General features: G+C 41.7%; 1 protein-coding gene across 5 annotated transcripts; it reads left to right on the plus strand.

The window, feature by feature from the left end:
* Positions 1-24,194, plus strand: GLYR1 (glyoxylate reductase 1 homolog). Of its 5 annotated transcripts, none has more exons than XM_075514596.1 (16): positions 1-78; positions 2,178-2,214; positions 3,395-3,474; positions 11,075-11,213; positions 11,796-12,038; positions 15,108-15,194; positions 16,117-16,173; positions 17,276-17,326; positions 17,456-17,529; positions 19,392-19,491; positions 20,696-20,806; positions 21,112-21,213; positions 22,310-22,472; positions 22,887-23,066; positions 23,565-23,689; positions 24,042-24,194. In XM_075514596.1, the coding sequence occupies exons 1-16, from the start codon at positions 41-43 to the stop codon at positions 24,114-24,116; spliced, it is 1,662 nt and encodes a 553-aa protein (XP_075370711.1). In that variant the 5' UTR covers positions 1-40; the 3' UTR covers positions 24,117-24,194. The 5 variants fall into 5 exon arrangements, with proteins under 5 accessions (XP_075370711.1, XP_075370712.1, XP_075370715.1 ...); XM_075514597.1 differs by having other exon boundaries at positions 21,115-21,213; XM_075514598.1 differs by lacking the exon at positions 1-78 and adding an exon at positions 213-311.
* Positions 24,195-24,714: the final 520 nt, after the last annotated feature.

Raw genomic sequence — 24,714 nt, forward strand, 5'->3', positions numbered from 1 at the left:
GCAGGCCTTGCGCGGTGCGGCTGGTGGCTCTGTCGGTAAGATGGCGGCCGTGAGTCTGAGGCTCGGAGACCTGGTGTGGTGAGTGGCGGTGCAGGCCGGGCGGTGGCGAGGCAGAGTAGGGCGGCGGCCGCGGGTGCCGGCGGTGGACGGCGGGACAGACACCTCTTCCGGCATAAGGCTGAGGCTCCGCCTGTGGCAGCGGAGGCGCAGGCGGGGCGGCGGTGGGGCCGTGCCCGGCCCGGGGGAGCGCGGCGGGAGCCGAGACGGGCCGGGCCGAGGGCTGTCACCCCGTAGCCGCGTGGGACTCCAAGGTGCAGCTGCGGGGAGGGAGGGGCATGGCAGGGCAGGTGGCGGTGGGGCCGCGGCCCGGGCGGCGGTATGAGGAGGGGCGGGGGGCGGTGGCGAGAGGCAGTCTGGGGCCACGGGACTGGGCTGGAGCGGGCCGAGGGGAGGCAGGCTCGGCTCTTAGCCGGGACGGCACCGGAGACTAACGGGAGGCGGCGCATAAGAGAACGCGTGTAAGATGGAGGGGGGTGAGGGGAGCGGGACAGGGGGCGATCATTGCGGGGCTCGGTTGGAAAGACGGTCTCCTCCCAAGGGAGGTGAGAAGGGACATAAATAAGTTAGTAGGCGTTTAGGGAGAGCACCGATACCGTTTCTTGGCAGTGCTTTAATGAAGCAACACAGCAATCCAGGAAAACAGCAGTTTTTTGCAGGTCAGAATGTCCCTGTTGAAGCTCACAGAAGCCATTTACCCTCAAATAGTCAGAGAGCTGTGATTTTGTATTTCCTGATCAGGAGAACTGAGGGGATTCCATCTAGCCCTGTAAGTGCTGATTTTTAAGTGCATAGGCTCTACGGTACTTGATAGGCTAGGGTGCCCTGCTAGGGCTTGCAAGAAATAGCTAATCCCCGACACGCAAGTGCATGCATTTATATTTATATCCCAGATAAAAAGAAGCGCGTGCTTCAGGCTGTGACAACTGCAGTTTCTCATCTGAAAAAATGACAGTGCTGTGAAGTTGTCTAGTTTATATAGCAAAGTAAGTAAAGATTGGTTCCTCTTAGCAAATTTTTTTCAAACGAGGATTTGGGGAGTGCACTGCTCTCAGTGTTGGAATGCAGATTATCCTGCTTTAGTTTTGTACGTGACAACCTAGACAGGTACAATCCCTAGAGCCATTGCAGAAGAACTGTAACAATAAGTCAGTAACATATGAAAGGCTTTGATGAATGTCCTGTTCAGTACAAGAATGGAAGCATCGAATATGAGACATGGTCACAGTTACAGCTCTTGGTGGTGTTCCTGCCTGACCATCGCTACTGAATCGTCTGTGTAGCATTGCCATCTCAGGAGGGGCTGCAGGATTTTTGGTTCAGGAGCTGGTGGACTCCACAGGTTCTTTACCGGTCTCTTGCAAGACAATGACTGATGAGGTTTTGTGAGAGTATTGCAGCCCGAGTAAGTGACAAGGGTAAGATAATGATAAAGCCACTGTGCTGAGGGCCAAGACTAATGTCTCTTCCTCCTCTGTGAAGAAGTAGTTTTGTGTAGTTTTTGTAATGGAAATATTTGCAAGCATAGGAAGTAAACTTTTCTGCCTTTCTTATGGCTCTCTCATATCTTTAGCATGCCTTACTGTGGTGGTGAGCACCTGAATAAAGTAGTAATGGAACATCTGTTCAGGGGGTCCTGCCGTTACTGCTTTCCTGTGAGAACTTCTAAGAGTCTTGTCTCTCTGAGCTGGAAATCGGTGGTTGCTGTGCTCACTAGACTGTTCTGTCCAGATGGACATAAGTTACCAACCTGAACTTTGGTTTGATTGCCTGTGTCAATACTTTTTTCAGTTCCTTGTGAGGGAATATCCAGTCTTACAAGAGTAATAAACGCTCTAGCACTGTATCTTCTAGGCAATAGGTATGCTGCTGCTGTTCTGTTCACTTAAGTTCTTACAGTCCAGCGAGTTCACACAGACTGTTTAGAGGCTTAGTTTAGGTTCAGGTATCTAACTGTATAATGCTTGTGTGTCAACTGCGCATCTTGCTTTTCACGGTAGGTTTTGACTCTTAAGTTGTAACTCTCTTAATATGAAAAATATGACATAATGCAAAAAGGTAGACCAGGGATTGTTGTTTTTTCTCTGGTTCCAGTGCCTAATACTTTCTTTTTTCTCTAGGGGGAAGCTGGGCAGGTATCCTCCATGGCCAGGAAAGGTGAGGTTTGATTTGTTTCTATTTTTATTATTGCTTTCCTGGGTTTTGTTTATTTGTTTTTGCTTTTTCTTTCTGCACAGAGAAAACTTTGCCTAAAAGCATTTCAGTTAAAGATTAATATTGGGTTTCTTGGTGGGGTTTTATTTGTTTGTTTGTTTTGTTTTGTTTTTAAATACATACCCCACAAATCTGAACTGTGAACCAGTTTAGGGCTTTAGCTGATCTAGAAGTTCAGCCTGTCACTAACAGCTGTTAGTTCAGATGGAATGAAAAGCAACAGAGAGCAGTTCATCCAGCTCTGGAACTGATTGTGTTTCCCAAATCTAGTTATTTAATTTCTATCACTTTCTGCAAGACAAGTTTCTTTCCTCCTGTAGTAAATTGGTTAAATGCACTGTGTTAAATAATAGAAATAAAGAGTCTGGCTTCTCAAGATACTGTTTTAGAGCTATGTTTTTTGAGTAATAATTCTGGGGGTAGGGAGTAGTTAAACTTTCTCTTCTGGTTTGGTTGGTTTTTTTTCTGATGAAAGGCCAAAAAGATTTTAAAAACAATTGAATTATTTCTGCCATTTTTATTATTTTTACTTCTCTGAAAGAACTTTGGTTTTGTTTTTGGTGTATGTATGAGGACTAAGCATGCTGAGATTAACAGCATGCAGCAGGGAAAAGTGTTGTCAGTGTGAGTGACAACCATAAACATTTGGTTTCACTGTGGTTATTGGATCAAGTTAAGTCCAGGCTCCCCTGCAGTCTTTCAGGTGTCACCTGTGTAACTGAATGGCAGCTTTTCTCTTTACTAATATTTTAAGCTTTAGAAGCAATCTATTCTGGGAGTAAGACAAAGCTTTAAATGTAAATTTTAAAAGTTACCTAAGTGCAACAAACTTTTATTAATGCCATTTGGCTTTCTAAATTTTAAAAAAGATTGCTAGCTTATCTGTTGGGAATAGGGAGAAGAAAACCTCACTAAGAATGTAGTGATGTATCAGTGGAGTTTGGGTACTTTTTAACTCTGCTGCAGCATACCCATATCTAAGGAAATACATATAACAGATTCAAGTTCTCTTCCTAGTCAGATTAAAAAAAAAAAATCTACAATAGCTGTAACATGACAGTAAAATCACAGAGTATAAATTTTCATTATGTGCTTTTTAACTTTCACTTCTAATCACCTTCAGATTGTTAATCCACCTAAAGATCTGAAGAAACCACGTGGAAAAAAGTGCTTCTTTGTGAAGTTTTTTGGAACAGAAGATCAGTATGTACCTGCTTGTTTTCATCTGGTGAAAATACTATGCCATATAATATGGATCTTTCATGGAAGAAATATTTACTAACAGAGTGCAGTGTAGCTTTGCAAAGGATTGTCTTTGATCTACACACAAAAAAATTTCAACTATTGTTGCATGCTGTAGCCGCTCGTGTGGGTGTATGAAGACTGTAAAGACTTGCATACTCAACCATGTTAGGATTTTAGTTGCCACTGTGAAGGAAAGTTCTTGGTAGCTTGCCATTTTTAGGGGAGTAGGTGTGACGTGACTGGGTTAGATTTTAGCATGTAACCATGTATGAGAAAGGTACAGCTAAGAGTATTCACTTCTTTTTCTGGCAGAAAAATAAAACAGCTATATACTTGCCATTTGTAAAATAATATTCTGTCATACCTGATGACTGAAAACGTTCTTGCTGTGCTTTGGGAAGACTCTAGTATAGGAATGCCAAAACTGTTATAGACTACCTTTTTGCAAGGCAGAATTTATTGATTCCAAACACATGTACAAAATCACAGTTGTCTTAGACTTAGACACTTACAAACAGGAAAAAAACCCAAAAACCTGAGAACTTGGGTATTTCATGAAACTGAAAATTATTTTGCTAAATTTTCAGTTTTTCCCTTTATTTTTTGCTATTTTGTGTTAAGTCATGCAGTAAGGGAGGAAATTACAAATATCTGTGTAAGACTAGAAAACCCTTTACTTCTTTGGAAAAAAGGTGACAAGAACTGAGACCATTTAATGGATGTTTCTTACAGAAATTATTTTTGACTCCTAAATTATTTTTGCTCAATATTTAAAAATCATTTTCCATTGAGAACTGAGGTCTAAACTTGATGGAGTAGAAGTGAATGCTGCATGCTAATAGGAACGTTTTGTTGGATCTCTAGTAATGTAAGGCAGGTGACGGTTGATTTGAGGGTAGAGAGTGGTTTTTGGTGGTGACGTTGTTGTTAAACATGGTTATTTGAGCTAATCAAGGTCTAAAATTTGAGATTGACTATTTCTGTCCTGATTGTTCTCAATTCTTGTATTACATGTTATTGAATCAAATACAGAGAAATTTTGTATTAAGACAAGTTTGGAAAAAGTGGTCGTATGTCTGGCGTACTGTAGCTGAGATTAGCAGCATGATTGCAAATGAAGAGTTCAGAGCTGCAAAATAATTGGGATTTATTACACGATTGTAGAGCTCTGGCTAGGGAAAATCCAGTCTTTTGGCGCAGTAAGGTAGTGTGGTCGTTGTGTCTCCCCCTCCTGCTCCGTCTCCAGCTTGTGAAATTTAATAATTTCCTGCTAGATAATCATGGTTTAGAAATTTGCTCACTTTGACTGGCATACCCTACCTGACAATTAAATAGAAATAAATACCGTCCCCTTTGTTGTTCTCTTAAAATAATGTTGATAGACAGAAGAGAGAAGCTTGTGTGCCTGTTCTGTCCTGACTTGGAACTCTAAAAGAGTGTGCTGGTTAGAACTGTGCTGTTCTAACCAATGTGCTGCTTGAGAAAATCTTTATCTTTGAGCATAATCAATGAACCAAATCAGGAAAAATTTAAATTATTTCACTTAAAATAAGAGCATGAAGGGAAAATCCTTTTACTTATTTTGTGCAAGTAAACTAATGGGTTTTGCAAATACTTTTTTCTAGGTGTGTTTAAACAGTAAGTGGAAATACGTAACTGACAAAATGTCACTACTCTACATAATGAACAGCATGATGAATAGGAGGATGCAAAGCTCCGTCACGGACTGTAGTCGTGGTGTGATGAGTACGCTGACTCATACTCATATTCTAGTGCATGTTGCTTCTGTTTTCTAGCACTTTGCTCTTTCTGCCACTTTGAAGTTTGTAAGGTGACATTACTATACAATGATCCATTTTTACAGCTCCTCTATTATTGCCTTACTCTGTCAAAGTTTAACAGGTGAGGATCTGGTTATAAGCTATTTGCCTATTGTCCAGTGTGTGTAAGGTAAAGGTGATGCTAGTTGCTGGGTGGAATCCCTCTCACAAACTTCTGAGGGTGATTGCCAGCCAGTTTGTCGATGAGTAGGCAATCTCAGACTTGGTAGTTCTGTTTTTTTCTGAGGATTCCCAGGTGAATGCTGTGGCCAGCAATGCCGCTGTTTCAGGCTAGTTAAAAATTGTTTCCTCCTGACTTACGTGGCTCCAGTTTGCCATACGAAAGATTAAGGAGAAAGCTGCTTAGAAGTAAGAACTGGTGTGCATACATCTGAGTGGAGTGGACAAGTGAATAAAAACATACTGATGAGTTTGGAAGTGGTTTTAGTGTAGTGTGTAGATCAGTTTTGGTTACTTGTAAAATCCTGAATAGCTTAAGATACGGCACAGAAGAAAATGCATTTTTCTTTACCTGTGAATTGAATACTAATACTTACTGGCCCAGTGCTATGCTGCAGTGACTAAGGAAATACATTAACTAGAAGTAGTTTTGGCCAAAGACATAAATGTGAGAGCATGAGTGCATTCAAACGGTGCTTTAAGACCTGGCTTACTTACAGTTTCTACTGAGCTCTATGCTTCTTATGTTTATTGTGTTGGTGGAGTTAGTTGCTTCTGTCACTTCAAAGTAAATAGGTTTTCTGGAAAATAAGGATTCTCTACCCATGGAAGAACAATTTGCTTATTTGTTTAAACTGTGAAGTACACCTGTGCTTTACCACAGTGAAAACCACCTTGATGTTCGTAGTAGTAATATAATATCCATGTCCTATTCTAAGTGATTGCCTTAATTGTGATGAACATACTCACGTAATGTCTCTTATTTACTTGTTCTCCAAATTGATAAGGAGATTTTTCTAGTCTGTCTAGAAGTTCTTTTTCTGAGTGTCCCATCTTAAATCAAGAAGAATTGATGTTTCCTGCCCGTAGACCTGGCAAGCATGTAACCACATCCAATTATGGGAGTATAAAAAACAATTTTGTTTTAGTCTTTCTAAATAGCAGTGGAACTTTGACCTCTTATCTGTTTTTCTAACTTTGCTTTTCAGCTGGTTTTTAAGATCCCCTTTTATTTCCCAAGCTACAGTCTTGTCATAGGAAATCTTTGTAGATCATTCCAGTAGTCAAGTTCTGCAATGTAAGAACTTATACATTGCTATATACATGCGTTTATTGCTTTTAGTAGTTAGAACTAATAGACTGGCAGGCCTACAGCCTACAAGTCTTTCTTGGTGTGCTTCATCCAGTTCAAAATATTCTTACATTTCATGGCCTGCTTGGGAATTCATTATGATGTTGTCAAAACTAAAAAAAAAAAAAAAAAATAATAATAAAAAAAAAATTGCTTTGAAGGTATCATTCTGCTGTGTTTCATAGAATTACTAGGGAGAGTCCTGCAGTTGTCAGAGATGTGTGTACAAGTGCATGCATTCACCTCCCATCCCATCCTTTTCCCCCCTTAGATATTCTGTAATAGCCAAATGGTCTTGCAAGTCATGTATATCAAAGTCTTAACAGGAAGCTGGAGCAGTCCATTCTTACTCATAGCACCTTTTTGAAGCATCAGTACAAAACTAAATAGTCTCACTAAATGTGGTGGGGTCAAGGGACACTTCCTGACTTGATATATTAAGGAAAAATTGGAGGAAGCTTGCAATCCAAGATAAGTATAATAATCTGCAGCCTATTTCCATCAGGCACAGTGATTTTTAGCACAGCACTCATTGCTTTCCCATCCTCTATATCTTGTTGAGATGCAAACACCTACCCTCTTCTTCTGCCACTGTTCTCCCTGGTTCTCAAGAAGGGGGAAATTTCTGGATGTAGTCTTTCTAAAATGTTCTTTCAGGTCCTGACATCAGAAAACACTTGCTTAAAGTTTTCCAGGTGTTGGATGTGGTACTCTGGCAATCTGAGGAGCCAGAAGGTATAGGCTAAGCTGACAGAGGGTTAGTTTACATTGCTGGTATTTCTTGGTTAGGCAGATTATCCCATGCAGAGCTCTCTGTTGCTGTAGCCAAACTGCTGTATAGTAGAGCCAGCTAGAATGTTGTTACAGACATCTCTGCAAGCAGAGTGCCATAGCTGAAAATTACTGTAGTCAAAACTTTTCTACCTCTTACTGATATCTTTGGATGCGTAAGTACTCTGCAAAATTTTCTTATTGCGCAAATTTGAAAAATCTAATACCTAGAATTTCTTTCAGTATTGCCCTGCTGATTGTTTTCTTTTGCTAAGTATCCCCTCCTTTTAGCTGCATGGATGTTTATTCTAATTTAGTGTGGTCATTTTTGTATTTTTTTTTAATTAAGAAGTTTTACATATCAAATTCCAGAGTTCAGCCATTTGAGTTGTTTTACTGATGAAAATTGGGGCGCTCCCTTTTAACAGCAGGAAACCCATCTTGATTTCTCTGTTGTGTGCTCGCACACACTGGGCTTGTAAATAATCAAGCAATTTTCTTTTGGCTTTCAAAAATGGTTGTGTTAGCAGTTTAGATGCCCACACTAAATGCTACAGTGTACGAAATTTACGTGTACTTTACAGTGTACTTTACAAAATTTTTCCCAGTAAGTAATAGAAATTTGGAGATACAGTGCCGCTGTTTTCCATCCCTAACTGTAAGGCTTGCAAAAAGTGAGTATTTGTTGAGATTCCTTCACTTTCATTTCTCCAGTTTATCATTAGGAATTGATATCTTTAGACTGTAAGAGAGTGGCTAGAAAGTTGTGGGTTTTAAGGTCTCCTCGCGTATGCTAAGCTCGTATCATGGATTCAATCCGGTATCTTTGATTGCATCTCTTCTGTGGCACTGTTTTCCATGCAGGTCCAGGTCACATTCGTACTTGCCTCTGCTTTACAAGCATTCTAAGTTTTGATTATTGTTCATGAATATAACATGGAGTTTACGTGAGTAGTGATTTTATAAGAATGACATTTTGGAGGGAATGAGGAAGGGTATGGAGAACTGAGCAGAGAAACCCATTACTAACGTATCTTTTTTTACATCTTTTCACTTTCCATTTAGCCCATTCTTTGCAGATACCATATGACTGTGCAGCAGTATGAATACAATTTCATCTTAAATATGACATCTTCAGTAATGTCATGTCACTAATGCTTTTCTAGAGCATTAATTCATTGCTAAGTCAGGAGAGAAATAGTAGTTCCTTTTATATGTTGCATCCTAGAGACCTCTTATCTCAGTATTGGCCTTCATTGGCTTTGAGGTTATTGCTTGAGAGAGATCTTGTGTATAAACATGAATTACTTTGTTTGGAAAGTTCTTTCATTTTCAAGTGTTTGAAACATTGCACAAAACGCTTTATGGACATCTGGTGTCAAAAGACATGTTTGTATCTTATAGAAGGTTGTCCAGGTAGGTGACACACAAAGGATAAACTGGAAAGGAAAATACAGATTGTTTTTAATTATTTTTTTAATTTTCTTTTTTTTTCCTTTTTAAAAATTTATTTTTAACCCTGAGGCAGCATTTAAGACTGTTTTTCACTTATTAGTTTGTCTCTGAGATCTGTAGCTCTTTGTCCTGAGGGATCACAAGTGCCAAGATGTACCTTTGAAGGCAGGAGCCAGAAAGCTTTGTGCTTCAGACTTTCTCCATACCAAAGGAAAAGTAATGAGAAAGGAAGCTAATGAACATGTGCAGTGAGGAGGGATAGGATATGCAGAAACTCAAGAGAATGCTTTGATAGAAAAAAGTTATTTTTGTTTAGAAATTCAAATCTGGCATCAATGTTTAACATGCTTTATAATAAAGTACTCCAAAATTTTGTTTTCTTTATATACATAATGGAAAGGCTTTTCACGAGCTGATGTTGTCTAGTACCTAGGAATGCTTTGTGCCACACAGAAGAGCTTTGGAGTATAAGAGAATTTTAAGATGCGTTTCACTATAAAGTCTGGGCAACTAGGAGGGGTTCTCTGAATAGCTGCTGGATGGGAGGCTCTAGTCTGAAAGTAATGATTTGACTTATTATATTACTTTAAGTCAGTTATTATGAAGAAGAGGTAAACTAAGCAAAAGGATTCAGCTTTGTGTGCAAAAGAGTATTATTGGGTTCTGCTTCCAGGCTATGGTGGAATCATGGTGTAGGCTATGCTGGCAGTGTGGAAAGGATTCTAGCATTTTTGTAGTCAGTTCTAGCAGGAGGCCTCGTCTCTCCAAATGCAACCCAAAATGTTTCAGTCTACCTTAAGCAAGTCGATTCCTGACTACAAACAGTGGCTAATGCCAGTGAAGAGAAAGATCTCCATGAAGTTTTAAAGAGTTTACTGGGCTTTACTACTTTGTGAAGAGAGGACAAGCAAGATCTAGCAAAGCGTTATTTTTATTATTTTCACCTTTATGTTCAGTTAAGCTGTATGACGTGATGTCAGTGTCTGAAAATGCAGCTATTAAACCACTTCACCTGCTTGCAGGAGCTAGACCGCACTGGAGAATATTTAAAACCTATGATCATGGCTAGTCAATGTTTGTAACATAGAGATGTTTTGGGACCAGACAAAATCAGTTTGACTGGTTTTTACTGTGTGCTGGGCTGCTGTATGCTAAGAAGCACTGTTGGCCATCCTGGCTCAGGAGAAGCTTTTCTAAAACTTATACAGGTCTGTTTTCAGTAGGATGGAAATACCTTTGTAACAGTGTGGCTGATAAGCCTGGGCTTGAATTTGGGGAGAGAGGAAGGTAGTCTAATCCCTGTGAGAGCCACGAGGGATGTTGAAAGTAAAGGCATTCAGTGGAATGCCTTAGTGAAGCCACAGTGGAGGAGTGGTAGAAGAGCTTGTCAACTTGAAGGAAAGTGGAGTTGTCACAGAGTACTTGACCACTTAATCATTTGGTAAATGTCAATAAGTCCTATTTAGCAGCAATGGAAACAGGGAAGTCATTTGAGTTTCCTCATAGGACTGCAGTCAGGTTAATACTCTGCTACTGTACCAGTTTATCTTAAAATATCAACAGTGAAGAAAACAGTTCTTTTTCCTCAAAAGTGAAAATGTTGTTTTCATGCAGAATATCAAGGTACCTCAGAAATATGTTCAGCAAAGAGCTGTGGTGTTTGCGCTCACTTTATTTGTGGTCAGCTCTATTGTGAGATACATAATTTTGGGGTTTTTTTCTCCAGTTTTTGCAGACACTTGTGTGTGCACAATATGTTTGAACAAGGGATTGATGGCTTAGAATTGTTATGTGGCCTCCGCTTTCAACAACCTCTCGAAGATTCATATTATTGGCTGCCGTTTGTGGAGGCATTGTGGGTGTTCCTCCTGGTGATGCAAGAGCAGTCACTAGACTGCCTTTGTTCTAAACCTATGATCACATCCAAAAGCTGTCTTGCTGATAGAGAATATGAATAAAGCTTAGAGCGGAGCACTGCTAGCATGAGAGGATATAAAACTTGAGAGAGAAACTGTCAGAAGAAAGTTCTTGGTGAATGCTGAAATTGCAGCCCTTCAGGTTGTAGAAAGCAAGTCAGTTTGGGCTGCTATCATCAGTTGCTCTGGAGAAAAAAAGTGTATCTGTGTGTTTCTAAAAGTGGGATGATTGAGAAAGTTGCTGTTTGGAGAATATAACTAACTTTTTTTTTTTTTGTTTCTAGTGCTTGGATCAAAGTGGAGCAGCTGAAGCCTTATCACCCTCACAAAGAGGAAATGATAAAGATTAACAAGGGTAAGCGCTTCCAGCAAGCCGTGGATGCTGTAGAGGAGTTTCTTAGAAAAACCAAAGGCAAGGACCAGGTGAGTGTGTTCTTTTTTTACTGTGTGCATCAAAACAAGTCTTGGCATGAATGATGGTCAGATGCATTTTTATGTGAAAGGAGTTTGTTGCCTGTGGCAAGTTGAGGAGGGGTTCGTTTTCATTCCTTTGTGGTGTCCGTCTGTCCCTCCCACCTCTTCTTCCCCATTCAATCTTGTTTGGTGGGAAAAAAGTGTTGTTAAACTGATGGAGAAACTGAAGAGGCTAATTGATCTGCTTAAGATGATATAAGTCAGTCTGAAGTCTTGGGCTAGAATTTGATATCTACTAATCTTGTCTTTAGTATATTGGAAGTGCATATATGTGCACACGCTCCCAGCAAGTCTTCAAGTGGCCTGTTCTGTTACTCACTTACTTAAACTGATGTGTTTTTGCAGGAGAACTAACCAGGAACTTCACTCACTGACTTCAAAGGGCTAACAAATATCTAGTTTTCAAGTTACTGTGCTGCTGTTTTGCTTGATAGTAATCAGCACAGGGTCCTTCACATCCTTGGTTTTGCATGAAAATCATTCCAGCTCTTCTCTTCTTTCCTTACCATCTTCTATTCTGTAATCTCTCAGGCGTCTTCCCATAACTCCAATGAAGAGAAGAATCGTCGTAATTCCAGTGAAGAAAGAGGCAAGCAATCCACTGGTGAAGAGAAACGCAAAGCCAGTTTGTCTGAAGGGAAGTTGAAGAAGGGCACAGGGGAAGGAAAAAAGAGGGTCTCTTCTGTATCATCAGAGAGAGGATCAAAATCACCTTTGAAAAGAGCCCAGGATCAGAGCCCCCGAAAGCGGGGGCGTCCACCCAAGGATGAGAAGGTTTGTGTTGTGCATGTCCGCCAGTGCCCTGTGGACTTTGCAGATGGACTCTAGGGTTGACTGGCACCTTGACTAACAGGCCAGCAGGAAGAGTCAGTTCAGTATCAGGTTTTTTTAAGCTGTTCCATGTTACTACTTCTAGACCATTTGGCTGCCTGATACCTTTGGCAAGCATATTGTTGATTCTTCCTGTAACTTTTACCAGTTAGTTATTTTGAGTGGCTCTCTTCATATCTTTGAGAGAGCTTTGAGAGCTGTATCATGAGACTCCACCTTTCATCTTGCCATCCCTCAAGTTCAGTTTGTGTGGGCAGGATTAGTGAAGAGATGTGGGTCTTCATCTGATTCCTGACTTCTGCCATCTCATCTACTTTGTATGATTAAGTGATTAGTAGTCACTCAACTTCACCCTCAGTACTTACAGAAGGTGGGGCATTCTTAAGGGCTAGGGCTTAAAGAAGAAACTCTTGTAGCCTGGGGAATCCACCACAAGAATTAATTGTATTCGTTTCAGCTTCTATGCTATAGGATGTATTTCCATCCTCCATTATAAAGGTTCAACCTTGGAGCATTATTATTTTATCCCCATTACTTCCCTGTTATTTCTGGATGTTGTGGCAGCAGCAATAGCCACCAATACTTTGTCTACCCTCATCTAGAGTTCCAGCCTTTTTATTTATGGTGGAACTCACTGTTGTGGTCCAGATCTTCCTTTTCCAAATGGATAATTATTTCAGTGGATTATTACAATGCACATGCTCCATCGGAGACTACACCTGAAGACCATTGGGAGACTTCAGCTGATACACCATGCGGCAGCCTGATTGCTCAGCTGTGCTTCAAAGGGATCACGTTATGCTGTGCTTCACAATCTTTGCTTTCAGTGCACTTCAGGATGCAAGTCAAGATGGTAGTCTTTGATCTCCAAAATTGTGAATGGATTGGCCTTCACTGGTTGAACAGCAAACTCTTTCTTGACGTAGTAAAATGAAGCTGATCATCTCAGATATTAGCTATGAAGGAAATACTGGCCTTTTTTTAAATTTTTTTTTTTAGAGCCAGCTTCTGTTAAATCAGGCTGTACGACAGAGCCCATCAGTTTCTCCTTTTGGGGGGAGTTGGAGGAGGGGAGAAATGGATGCGCATTTGTGATTGTCTTACTAATAATTACGGAACTTGTGACTTGACTGATGCAGGAAAACACTTTACTGGCAACATACATTCACATTTCAAAGTGTCTTGCTACGAGCATGTTGTATCTTCACAAATTTCTGTTACAGTAAGCCACAGGGCTTTTTTTTCCACTTGCAAAATGCTTTTGTGTCTTTGAGCTAGATTCATTCCGAAATTGATCAAAACTAACAGCTGGGAGAATTCTGATCGTGCTGACGCATTGTGTGCTTAGGTTTTACTGTGTTAGCTACCTCAGGGCATTGGAGCACTTTGAGCGAGTTAATTGTGGTAGTAGAAATTATTTTACTGGCAAATTGCAAGCAGAGTGGTTTTAAACAGCTTATCACAAAGAGGTGGCCAGCTATGTGATAAATGTCTGGCCACAGACCATGAAAATAAGCAGATTAATGTAGGAAAGTAGCCTTAGCTTCTGGAAAGTAAAGTACTGACAATTAAAGAAATTGCCATGAAAATATAACAGTACTGCCTTATTTTTCAGCCTGTGAAATAATTTTAAAATCTTGTTGTCTTCTTGCCTGGTTCTCATAATTTCCCCAAATTCTTAGCCCTAGGGTAGAAATCATTTATGCCGCTGTTCTGAATTACTGCAGCGTTGGGATTTGGGGATTTTTGCCCCGTCACAGTCCAAATTCTGGCTTTCCAAGTAATAAGGATGCACAAAATTCAAGGATCCAGTTGTTGCTGAGGTGTGCTCTATCTAGAAATGCTCTGCAGGCATACATGATCATTCAAATACTCTCATTTTTAAGCTTATATGAATATTTTCAAAGGACCAACATGACTTCATAGGTATTAGAGCAGGCTTCATCCATGCTTTACCAGTTGAAACAGCAGCATGGTCTCTAAGGAGACAGTTTTAGTGTGCAAGGCTCTCCCTAGACTGAGATGACACTTTAAGGTTGGAGACTGATGTCTAAATTGTCCCTGCTAACAGATGAAACAGTTGCATCAATCTGGGTTACCTCCAGGAATCTTGCTCTTAACTTTTTTGCAAACAGTGCGCTTCTCTTGTGGTTCTGTGTTGACACTAAGGTATATTGTGCATTTTCAGGAAGTAATTTTGGAGGAGAGATAATGTGATTCCATTTCTGAACCCTCATTTCAGGAAGATAACACATACTATGCATAAGTCCTGCACATTCTCTTCACATAGCACAAAGACCTATATGTTTATAGCATATGTCTATGACCTGTAGCATAAAGACCTATTTTAACCTATATATCTTGGGGAAATAAGAAAGATAAATTTTAATCTGCTCAACGGTAAAAAAAAAACCAAAAACAAAACAACCAAACCCAATACATTAAGTATTATCATGACATTACAAATCGGGGCCTGTTGAGTGAATGGGGCAGTCCACAGCAGTTTCTGTCTCATGGATTCTGCAAACTTGAGCAGATGTGACTATCAGCCTCATGCTTTGAAGGTTCTCCTGTTAACAAGTAGGCTACTTTTTTATGACAGTGGAGGATTAGAAGAGTTCAGACCTCTGACTGTGGTGATGTTCTTCATCCATTTATTTAGCTTTTTGCATCCACCAGAGGAAAATGCTGGATCGAGTGTGTTTGTTTGCTTCTCTGCTCTTTGTGTGATTACACAAGTGCAATGATTCCTCTTACATATGAAGAATGCATTCTCCAGAAGCCATAACTGTGGTTGAATTCCTTCGTTGGCAGTTCATGTTTTCTTCACCTCACCTGTGTTGATAATACACTTTGTGTTTAAGTATGAACTCTTCATGGAAGGGCATATGAAGTGGAAGGCATTTGTAGTGCTTCTCAAAACTCTGTATGTGTGCTCATATGATCCACGTGCTGTGGCCAGCCACTGAGCCAGGCTGTAAGCTCTTTCTGATCCTCCTTCTATCTCCTCAGGACCTCACAATTCCAGAGTCAAGTACAGTGAAGAGAGTGATGACTGGAACAGTGGCTGGATTTAAATGGCCGCCAAGTGTCAGTGAGGTGAGAAACTTTACAACATATGCGATCTAGGAACTGAGTTTGTGGAAGCAAATCTAGAAACTTTTGTCTGGGCTGTAAAATAGCAAGATCTTCTCTTCCTCCTGTAGGAACAAAATAAGACGTTCTCGTTCTGTCATTCTCTAGTGTAACAAAGCTAGACAATATCCTGGGCAATTAGGAAGTATGCTGGAAGTGAGATTTCAGTCTTTGTGGAACCATGTACAGATTCACACTCACTTTTGCACTTCTTGTTTCAAAAGTATTTCTGGGACTGGCTTCCCGAAACTGGAGGAGATGATGTGGATAGTCTCTCCCTGTCTGGATACTATCATATGGGGTGGCTTCATTTGATTTCCCTCATAAGCAGTTTTTGGAAACCTTTCATTTTTGTGCATAAATAAATAAGTGGTCAGTAAAGCAGAGTAAGAGCAGCGTGACTCTAGGCTAGTGCATGTGATGCTCATCGGGGAGGTGAGATGCCTGGGCCTAACAGTCCTTGTTGCTGTTAATATGGGTTTGCCTAGCATGTGGCAGTGCTAGGTGTAATCTCCAGCCAGTTCCCAGAGTGCTGTTTTAAGGAGTTCCTTGGAAGCTGGAAAATAAGTGTTTTCATCCCTTTGGGAAGAAGAAGAAGCAGGATAAGAGATCTCTTTGTCCCGTGTTAATCTTGCTCATAATCTTCTTTTGTTTTCCTACAGATGTCCAAAAATGAGGAATTTGACTTGAATGGCTTTGGTTTCGAGAATGAAACATAATGTAAACTGCTTAATTGAAACAGGCAGCTTGATAACAGCTGATACATTTTGTATTTTCCACCTTAAGCTATTGTTCTCATGCAGCTTGGGAGAACAAGGGAATTGTGCTGTGGTTGCTCAGTGACTCTCTCGGAATGTTTCTGAGCCTGTACTTTCTCTCTTTGTAGCCTGTGAAGGACAGCGATCCACACTTTCATCACTTTCTGCTGAGCCAGACAGAGAAGGTGAGGATTTGGCAGACAGGATCATTCTGCTGGTCTGTCTAGCTTGGCATCCTGCCCTTTGCTGGGACTAAGTACAAGGAGTGTGCATAAAGAGCGCTGAAATTCTGTTCTTTGGGGGCTAGTGGCAATTAGATTCTCACATGCAATCTTGTAGTTGAATTAATTCCTAACCTTAAGGTTTAGAATGATTTAGCATTGAGTACAGTGAATAGTTCAAGTAATTAAAGATTATCTAGCACCAGGATTTGACAGATCTGTTGTAGTAAATTCTGTAGACTGAACACTGAGAAGTAGGAAAAGCTGTTTTTCTGTTTAAAACCCCTGTTGTTTGATTGTCTGTGATGGTTGTCCTACTAGTTTCTTCATCTGGATGAACTTGTCAATTAACTGAATATCGCAGAATTTCCAGGACCAGAAAAGCTCCATGTAAAATGTAGCCCATTTATCTCCTGAGAGTCAGAAGCCTTGCAGGATTTTATCTTCAGCAGTGAACATCAGGAGGAAAAGGAAAGATCAAATTTAAATGAAAAAGGGTTTATATCTAGCTGAGGATCTGGGCAGAGCCAGAAGGATTAAGAGCAGCTAACAGTTTTAATCTAGACAAGCTCAAAATAAGCGGCATGGGGAGGAGGAGCCTTTACCTTAAAGTTTGTTGAAAGCCATATGCCTTCTTATATTAACAAGAAGGTTTTGCTTCCACGGCTGCATTGACAATATTGAGCATAGATATGAGGCAAGGTGCTCTATGGCAGGCTTTAGAGATCTCTGTTTTCTTTGGGCCAAACGAGAGAGTAGGGATGCCCTGGATCCTTGCCTCTAGAGGAGCCTATATGTATATGAACTACAGAAAGGAGTTTGCAGTACCTGTATCAGAAGACAGGCTGAATTGCTGGGGCAGGGTGGGAAAGGAAGAGCTTAGTATGTTGCGAAAGGTTTTTGTTTTTATTTTCTCCCATTGAGGGAAGCCTGAGAGTTTTCCTGCTTTGCAGATGGTGGTGGGTGGGTGAGCTGCCTGTTTCTATGTGACAAGGATATGGTCTGTTTGCTCAGCAGAGCAAATCAGCACTGTCCTTCCCCTGAATGCTTTGTCTTCTCCATACAGCCAGCTGTCTGCTATCAGGCCATCACAAAGAAGCTGAAGGTTTGTGAAGAGGTAAGGCAAATCTTGGTTTTGATGGATTTTCCTTATTGTCATGAGGACTTGCAGTTCCTCCAGAGCTGTGCACTCTATTTTTTTTTTTTTTTCCCCACCCCCACCCCTCTTCCCCCTCCACCCCCCCAGGAAACAGGATCCACCTCCATCCAGGCAGCAGACAGCACAGCAGTCAATGGCAGTATCACGCCTACAGATAAAAAGTAAGATCTCCAACGCACTTCAGCCATTTCCCTTCCTTTTTCTCCTTCCCAGCTCATACATGCAGCCATTATCCAGCTTGTCACTGAGAATAAATAAACCTAATGTTTCCCTCTAACTACAGATCTCCTCTGTCCTTGTGTGAAACTCTGATTTGGGGGGCGGGGGGGGAGGGAGGCAGCTAAAAACAAACAGGAGCTGTACAGTAGGAAAATTCGGAATAAGGTCTGGCCTAGGTACATTTGCAATTCAGGGCTTTTCTGCAGTTGCCCTTTTCCTGTAGGACGTACTGCAGAACATTAAGCAGCAGTACTTCTGAATGCTGTATGAGGCAGAAAGATAATAGGGTATCTTTCTCCAGTAGTGCCTAGCAGTTGACTAGGGTTGTTTAATTGCTCTCCTGAGCATGTAGAAGACAAGAGGAAGAGGGAGGCGTGTTCTCCCAGCACAAGGGCTTTGCTGTGTAGCACGTGAGCTTTCTGGTTTCTTCTAACGTCCCCCTTCTCCTTTCTAGAGTGAGAGAAGCCTAACTTGAGCTTCCTGTTTCACTCTGTAACTTCCGCTCTGTTCAAATTGAGTTCAGGCCACAGCTTGCTGTTTGCCGTTGGGGTCGTTCTCATGGGATGTCAGTTCTCAACTGTACTCCAGGGGAACCAAAATAACAATGAAGCTGTTCAGGTAAAACAGTGTCTCAGGAAAATGTGGTTCAGAGGTAGGTTGGGAGAGAAGGAGTATCTCCTCTGTTTTAGAGACTTGAAAATGGGTGGACCTCGTTTGGGCTATTTAAGGAGCCTATAGTGACTTGCTCTGACCTGTCTAAATTAGTTTGCTCTAACAAAGGCAGCATGGCTAGCTGGGAGAGTGCGGGTGGCTTGCAAAAGCCACAGCACATCTGTAGTGTGGCTGATTCTGAAGAATTAACTGGGGAACTGCCAGGCAGATTTTGTTGTGAAGTTACATCAGACATGTAACTGAACACTTCAGAATCTCCTGCTAGAATTGTGGTTTTGGTATGAAGCTAGCTGCACGAGGTATAAAAGCATCCTTGCAGCAATGACTGCAAAGGAATTCCTGTTGCAGGTAACTGTAGGGATGGAACTTGTTAGTGTGTTGTCTTTTTCTTGAAGGGGGGAGGAGCAAAACTCTTGCCAGTTTTGAGAGGGGAAGGGGGGAGGCATGGGGGAAGGCAGCTGGTACCTGGGACTATTGTATTGTAGCTCATGGTGACCTGTACTGGCCTATTACTTCCTTTCTACGTCTGTCCAAAGTCGCAGCTGTAGAGCAGGGACTAGGTCTTTGGTCTGTCCGTGATGCTTAGCCCAGTAGTCCTTGCAGGGCTTTATTAAAATAAAGATTGTAATGTATCATTCAATAGTATAAGCAAGTCATTGTACATGTGACTTAGTTTAAAAATCAGAAGATTAACTAGAGAAGCACCTGTTGATCTCTGAATTTTCCCTTTATCTTCAATAAGGCAATGGCTGGCAACAGAAAGCACAAGAGCAGCAATTTTAATAAAACAAAACAAACAGCCCCTAAACAAACAAACCCCCCTAAGCAAACAAACAAAAAAACCCAGACCACCCAAACCTTTAATATTTAGATAGTCTTCTGAAGCAGACTAAAGACTTTCTTCAGGAAATTGTTAGGGATGCTTGGTAAGCAAAATAAATACCAGCTTGCTTTTAAAGCTCAGTATCTGCCCATTCTAGCTGTGGCCACAGTGGAACATGTTTGGTTTTGTTGTGGTTTTGGGATTTTTTTGCTGGTGATGCTCCAGGGTTTGGTCTTCATAATTTCCAAGACCATGACAGGCTGACACCAGTTGCTTTCTGTTGTATTAATGTTTATCCCTTCCCCTCAGGATAGGGTTTCTGGGACTTGGCCTGATGGGAAGTGGCATTGTCTCCAACTTACTGAAGATGGGTCACACTGTCACTGTCTGGAACCGGACTGCTGAGAAGGTAGGCATGTGATCAAGGTACAGATGATACTTAACCTTTTCTAAACGTGTAGTTTCCACCTCTAACTCGGGGAGGCCTGGAGTCGCCAGTCGGTGGTGCCTGGGAGAGGATGCCAAAGAAGCACAAGTATACGCTTGCTGCCTTGTTCTGTTATTTCCTAGGTGCTTGTTGGTGGCCACTTTTGACTAGATGAAGCTGTCCTAGTATGGTCTGTCCTAGTATGGTCACACTGTAGCCTAGTATGGTTACATGAACAGTCCCCACACCATTGCCATTTTGTATGAGATGAGAGAGTTGCCAGAAAAATAACAACCTTGTATATGTGTTGAGGGATGCAAGGTAAAGTGCCTCTGGAAATACTGCTGATGTAAATAGCCACATCATTGTGTCATGGAGGTGGACAAAAAGACCAAGTGCTGGGGAGTTGATCCTGGGAGTGGTGTGGTAAGATGCACTGCTTGACCACAGCTTCACCTACACATCCATTGTGCTGTTCATGTTGCAGTAACAAAGGTTCTGTTAAAAATGTGCTGTGTCATAAGACCAGGATGAGGAGGATTTTATAGGTGTATTCAAAGTGAAAATGGAGCTTATATTACACTTACATTCTAGCCAGCATTATTCTTTGTAGTGGAGGAGGAAAAGTAGGTAACTGGGGGAGGTGTGGAACTCGGATGATATTGTAGAATATATATCAAAGGCAAGAAGGGCACCATGGTTACTTTGTTAAAAGGGTTTAAAAGATTTTTTCTTTTTAACTGCAAAACATGGATGGTATGAGGGGATAGGGTAAGAAGGAGCTAAGATTTTGAAGCAGCAGCCCACTAAAACACATGTCTCAGCTGTGCATATTCCTGTTTACTGTCCAGTAACACCTTTTGCTATGTCTGTTTACCAATTTTTTTTTCCTTCATCTCTCCTCCCAAAACCACAACATTCAATCTCTTATCATTTCACCTAAGTGTTCTCTTTTCCTGTGTCTTTCTTTTGAAGTTCTTCACTTGGGGTTTCAGAAAAGCTGCAAAAGGGCCGCGGGGGGGAGGGGGCATGACAAACGAACAGAAGACAACCCAGTTGCTGTGTAATTAATATGCCTGGCTCCTTTTGAGTTGGGTCCAGCAGCAGAGTTTGTTTCAGCAAATGCTAGAGAACCCATTTGCTCTGTACTTAATTTTTCTTACGTTTGGATTTGTGACTTTTGCAGTGTGATTTGTTCATCCAGGAGGGGGCACGGCTGGGAAGAACCCCCGCTGAAGTTGTCTCTACCTGTGACATCACCTTTGCCTGTGTATCAGATCCAAAAGCAGCAAAGGATGTAAGGATTAGCTCTTATTTTTCCTCCACCAGCTAGACTACGAGATACAGTCACTGAACACCGGTTCTGATTCCTACTAACCATGGTAGCCTGGGTCATCGTAGATGCTGGGCAGTGCAGCTATGTAAAAATAAATGTCCCAATAAAAATCATACTTCTTAAAAAATAATCCCTGGGGGGTTAGGTTTTGATATCCCTCTAGGAGTCTACCACTGCAGTGCCAGGCTCACTTGAACTGCTGTCCTGCAGGATTGGAGTTTCTTTGCAGACACCCTATTGCTTTACCGCTCTTCTGTTCCCCACAGCTGGTACTTGGTCCGAGTGGAGTGTTGCAGGGGATTCGCCCAGGGAAGTGTTACGTGGATATGTCCACTGTGGATGCAGATACAGTCACAGAGTTGGCCCAGGTAATCACATTGAACTGAACTTCTAACATCTGTGATTCAGCAGCAGTACTGCAGTTCTTGTCGCTTCAGGTGGTAATCTGTTGATAATAAAGATGCTTCTGAAGATTTTTGGGCTTCTTTAGGAGACACTCAAGTCCCAGGCAAATAAGACAAAATAAACGGTCAAATCTTGACCGGCAAACAAAGTTGGATGAGATGTTCCCTGGTGATAACAACAAAGCCTGTAGATTTGGCAGGGCTGTTAGCTGGCACCAGTGCAAACAGCGAGCCAAATTTTGATCCCTTAAGAAGTATTTATAGCCAGATTGGTATTCTTTAGCAAACTGGAGGAGGAAGCACTGTCTGGATTAATAACTGTCCTTGCATTTATAAAATGCATAATCTGCTTATTTTAAATGTTCTGGTTGGGGGAAAAAGAATGCCTTCATGTTTCATTCTGTAGAAATATTATTATAGAGAGGATTTCTGTAGAAGTGTTCTGATTATTTCTGATGTGGTATCTTTGATTTCCTCTTTGGTATCTTGATTGTTATCCTCCACCCTAAAGGCAGTGTGTGTTGTTGCACGAGGAAGGGGAGCTAGTTTTGGTGAAGTTTTAAGCAGACATATTGGTGATGCAGTAGCGTGCAACATGAATTTGGAGAATGAAGTCATACATACTAGTAAACCTCTGGCTGAAGACATCTGTCAAAGGCCTTTCCTCTTTGGGGGAAACGGAGGAAAATATCATAACAGTCAATCTTCTGTGATTCCTACACCACATACACACCTTTAGCACTGGTTGCTTGGCCGTTACAGGATGCCATGGCAAAAGCACGTAAGTTCAGCTGCTTAAAATATGCACAGTAGTGATGGGTGCAGGAGAGTGTTGCTGGAGTGTGAGGGCAACTTTTGGTCTTGAGTACCCTTTGCGCAGGATGCAGCACATCATGTGTTAGTGCTTTCCTCTCCTGTTTATATGTCTGAACTATTTGTTCTGCTTTCAAATTCTGTCCTCAGGGACAGGAATGCCCTAAACAATGTTCTTGTTGTGCTGCCTACTCAGCATCAATTTGTGCTTTTCCTGCACAGCTAACAAGAGATGCTCTTTTTCCAGGTGATAGTGTCCCGGGGTGGTCGCTTTTTGGAAGCACCGGTCTCAGGAAATCAGCAGCTATCTAATGATGGGATGCTTGTGATCCTGGCAGCTGGTGACAGGGGTTTATATGAGGACTGCAGTAGCTGTTTCCAAGCGATGGGGAAGACCTCTTTTTTTCTAGGTAATTGAAACATGAAGGGCATGATAGCAGTTTCTTAGTCAGTGCAAGAACTGGGAATTCCAGCAAGGAGTCTGAGAGGCATATGTCATCTGTTTCTTGTCTCCTTGGGCAGTATGGGAAACTGGCCTGCTCTTCTGGAACTTGGCCAATTTCAGAGCCTCCAGCCTAAGTTTTCTTTTTTGGATACTGGCTCATTTTGGAGGATCCACGATGCTTTTTATTTTAAATTGTACTTTGTTATGATTTCTCCCTTTGAGTGTTTGGAAAATAGGTAAGTTTTCTGAAGCCTTTCAGGGGAAGGGAGAGCTGCCAAGTGGTATGAAGAGTCTGGTAGTGTTAATACTGTGTGGGATGGGGGAGCAAGGCTGCTGTATCTCTTCTGGAGGAATGCCCAATGGTATGTCTTGCTCCCAGGTGAAGTAGGCAATGCTGCCAAGATGATGCTGATTGTGAACATGGTCCAAGGCAGCTTCATGGCAACGATAGCAGAAGGACTGACTTTGGCTCAAGTGACTGGCCAGTCCCAACAGACCCTTCTGGATATCCTCAATCAGGGACAACTTGCCAGCATCTTCCTGGACCAGAAGTGCCAAAGTAAAGTTCTCTTACATTGTTTTATTATAGGACTTGCCACAACATAGCAGCATTTCAGATAATGGCAGAAGGGAGAAAATAACCATCCCATCTTTATCAGCCTGGGATTCTGGGTATTTTAAGCATTCTGGAAATGAAGAGCTGAGTTCCATTCCTTCCCCTTCATAGCCAGAGCTTCTGAGAATTCACCCCAAGCTCTGCATTGTCTACATCCCGCTTAGGACTTGAGTTCACAGTGAGGATTTCATTGGGGCAGGGTAATAAGTGAAATGGAGGGCAAGCTGCTTAGAAATCTGAGCTCACTTTGTCAGTGGGCAATAGTGACATTATCTGCTGTGGCCAGATGAAGATAGAGAGCAGAGAAACAGAAGAGCTAAAAGCAGTGTTCCTGGTGATCAGCATGGGAAAGGGAAGTTTGGTGTTGAACTGCATGCCCTTGCAATGTGGGCTTGATTTACTTTTGTTATGCTTATTTTTTGCACACATTCTTTTCAACAGATATCTTGCAAGGAAACTTTAAACCTGATTTCTACCTGAAATACATACAGAAGGATCTTAGATTAGCTATTGCACTGGGCGATTCTGTCAACCACCCAACTCCCATGGCAGCTGCTGCCAATGAGGTGAGAGTTGTTCAGTGTTCAGATATGTGTTACTCAAAATTTCTTCAACATTTGTCAACAAGAGACAAAAATCTAAGAACTAAGTAATCTCTAAGACAGGGGAACAGTGATTGAAATGTATTTTGACTAGGATGGAATTGGATTTGTTTTGATTGTAGAAGACCTTAGAATGTCACATCAGTAAACATGGATGGCCTCAACAAGACTTGGTGTGTTCTGAACTACACTGCTCTAATTACTTGACATACTATGGAGTTCTCTGGTTTGCAATGGTCAGCAAAGTAATTCTTCTGCTGGGGAAAGGCTTTGCACAAGAGCAGGCACTGATCCTTTTCTAATTTCTCTCCTCTAGGTCTATAAACGAGCAAAAGCACTGGACCAATCAGACAACGACATGTCTGCAGTGTACAGGGCCTACATTCACTAGGCTGCACCGTTCTTACTGTTAATACTATGATTATTCATTAATATTATTATGATACTGGGTTTTAACTCTGGACCAGTCCATCTCTGTCTCTCCATTTCCTTTTATACACAGACTTTGAGATCTGCCACGGAGGCAGCTGCTGCGGTGAGCCTTCCCCTGGTGGCAGAAGGGGGGGAGGAGGGGGCTCGGATTGTTGCAGTCTAATTAGAAAAATCATGCCATGCACTGACAGTCATGGAACAGAACAGTGGCGGCTTGTTCAGAAGCTCTGAGGCAACTCTGCCAGAAATCTGCTGCTTGGCTGCTTTTATTTTCCTCTTTGTATGCTTGTCCAAGATGCTGTTTCTAACAATCCCTTTTCTCCTTTGCTGTGAAATAATGTGTGTGTTGGACTCTCTGCATCAAGGGGACAGGTGACATACATCCTATCTGCCTGTGAATATCACTAAAGTCCTTGGTCCCAGGTAAGGAAGTCAGGTGAGGAGCATTCCTGTTAATTGGCCACTGTTAGAGAACAAAGCACCTCCCATGGAGGACAATGGCAGTTCCAGAAGGTAATGGGGTTGCATGCAACACTGTCTTGATTCTGTTTCTTTTT

This window comes from Mycteria americana, chromosome 12, assembly GCF_035582795.1.
Source record: "Mycteria americana isolate JAX WOST 10 ecotype Jacksonville Zoo and Gardens chromosome 12, USCA_MyAme_1.0, whole genome shotgun sequence".
NCBI classification, from domain to species: domain Eukaryota; kingdom Metazoa; phylum Chordata; class Aves; order Ciconiiformes; family Ciconiidae; genus Mycteria; species Mycteria americana.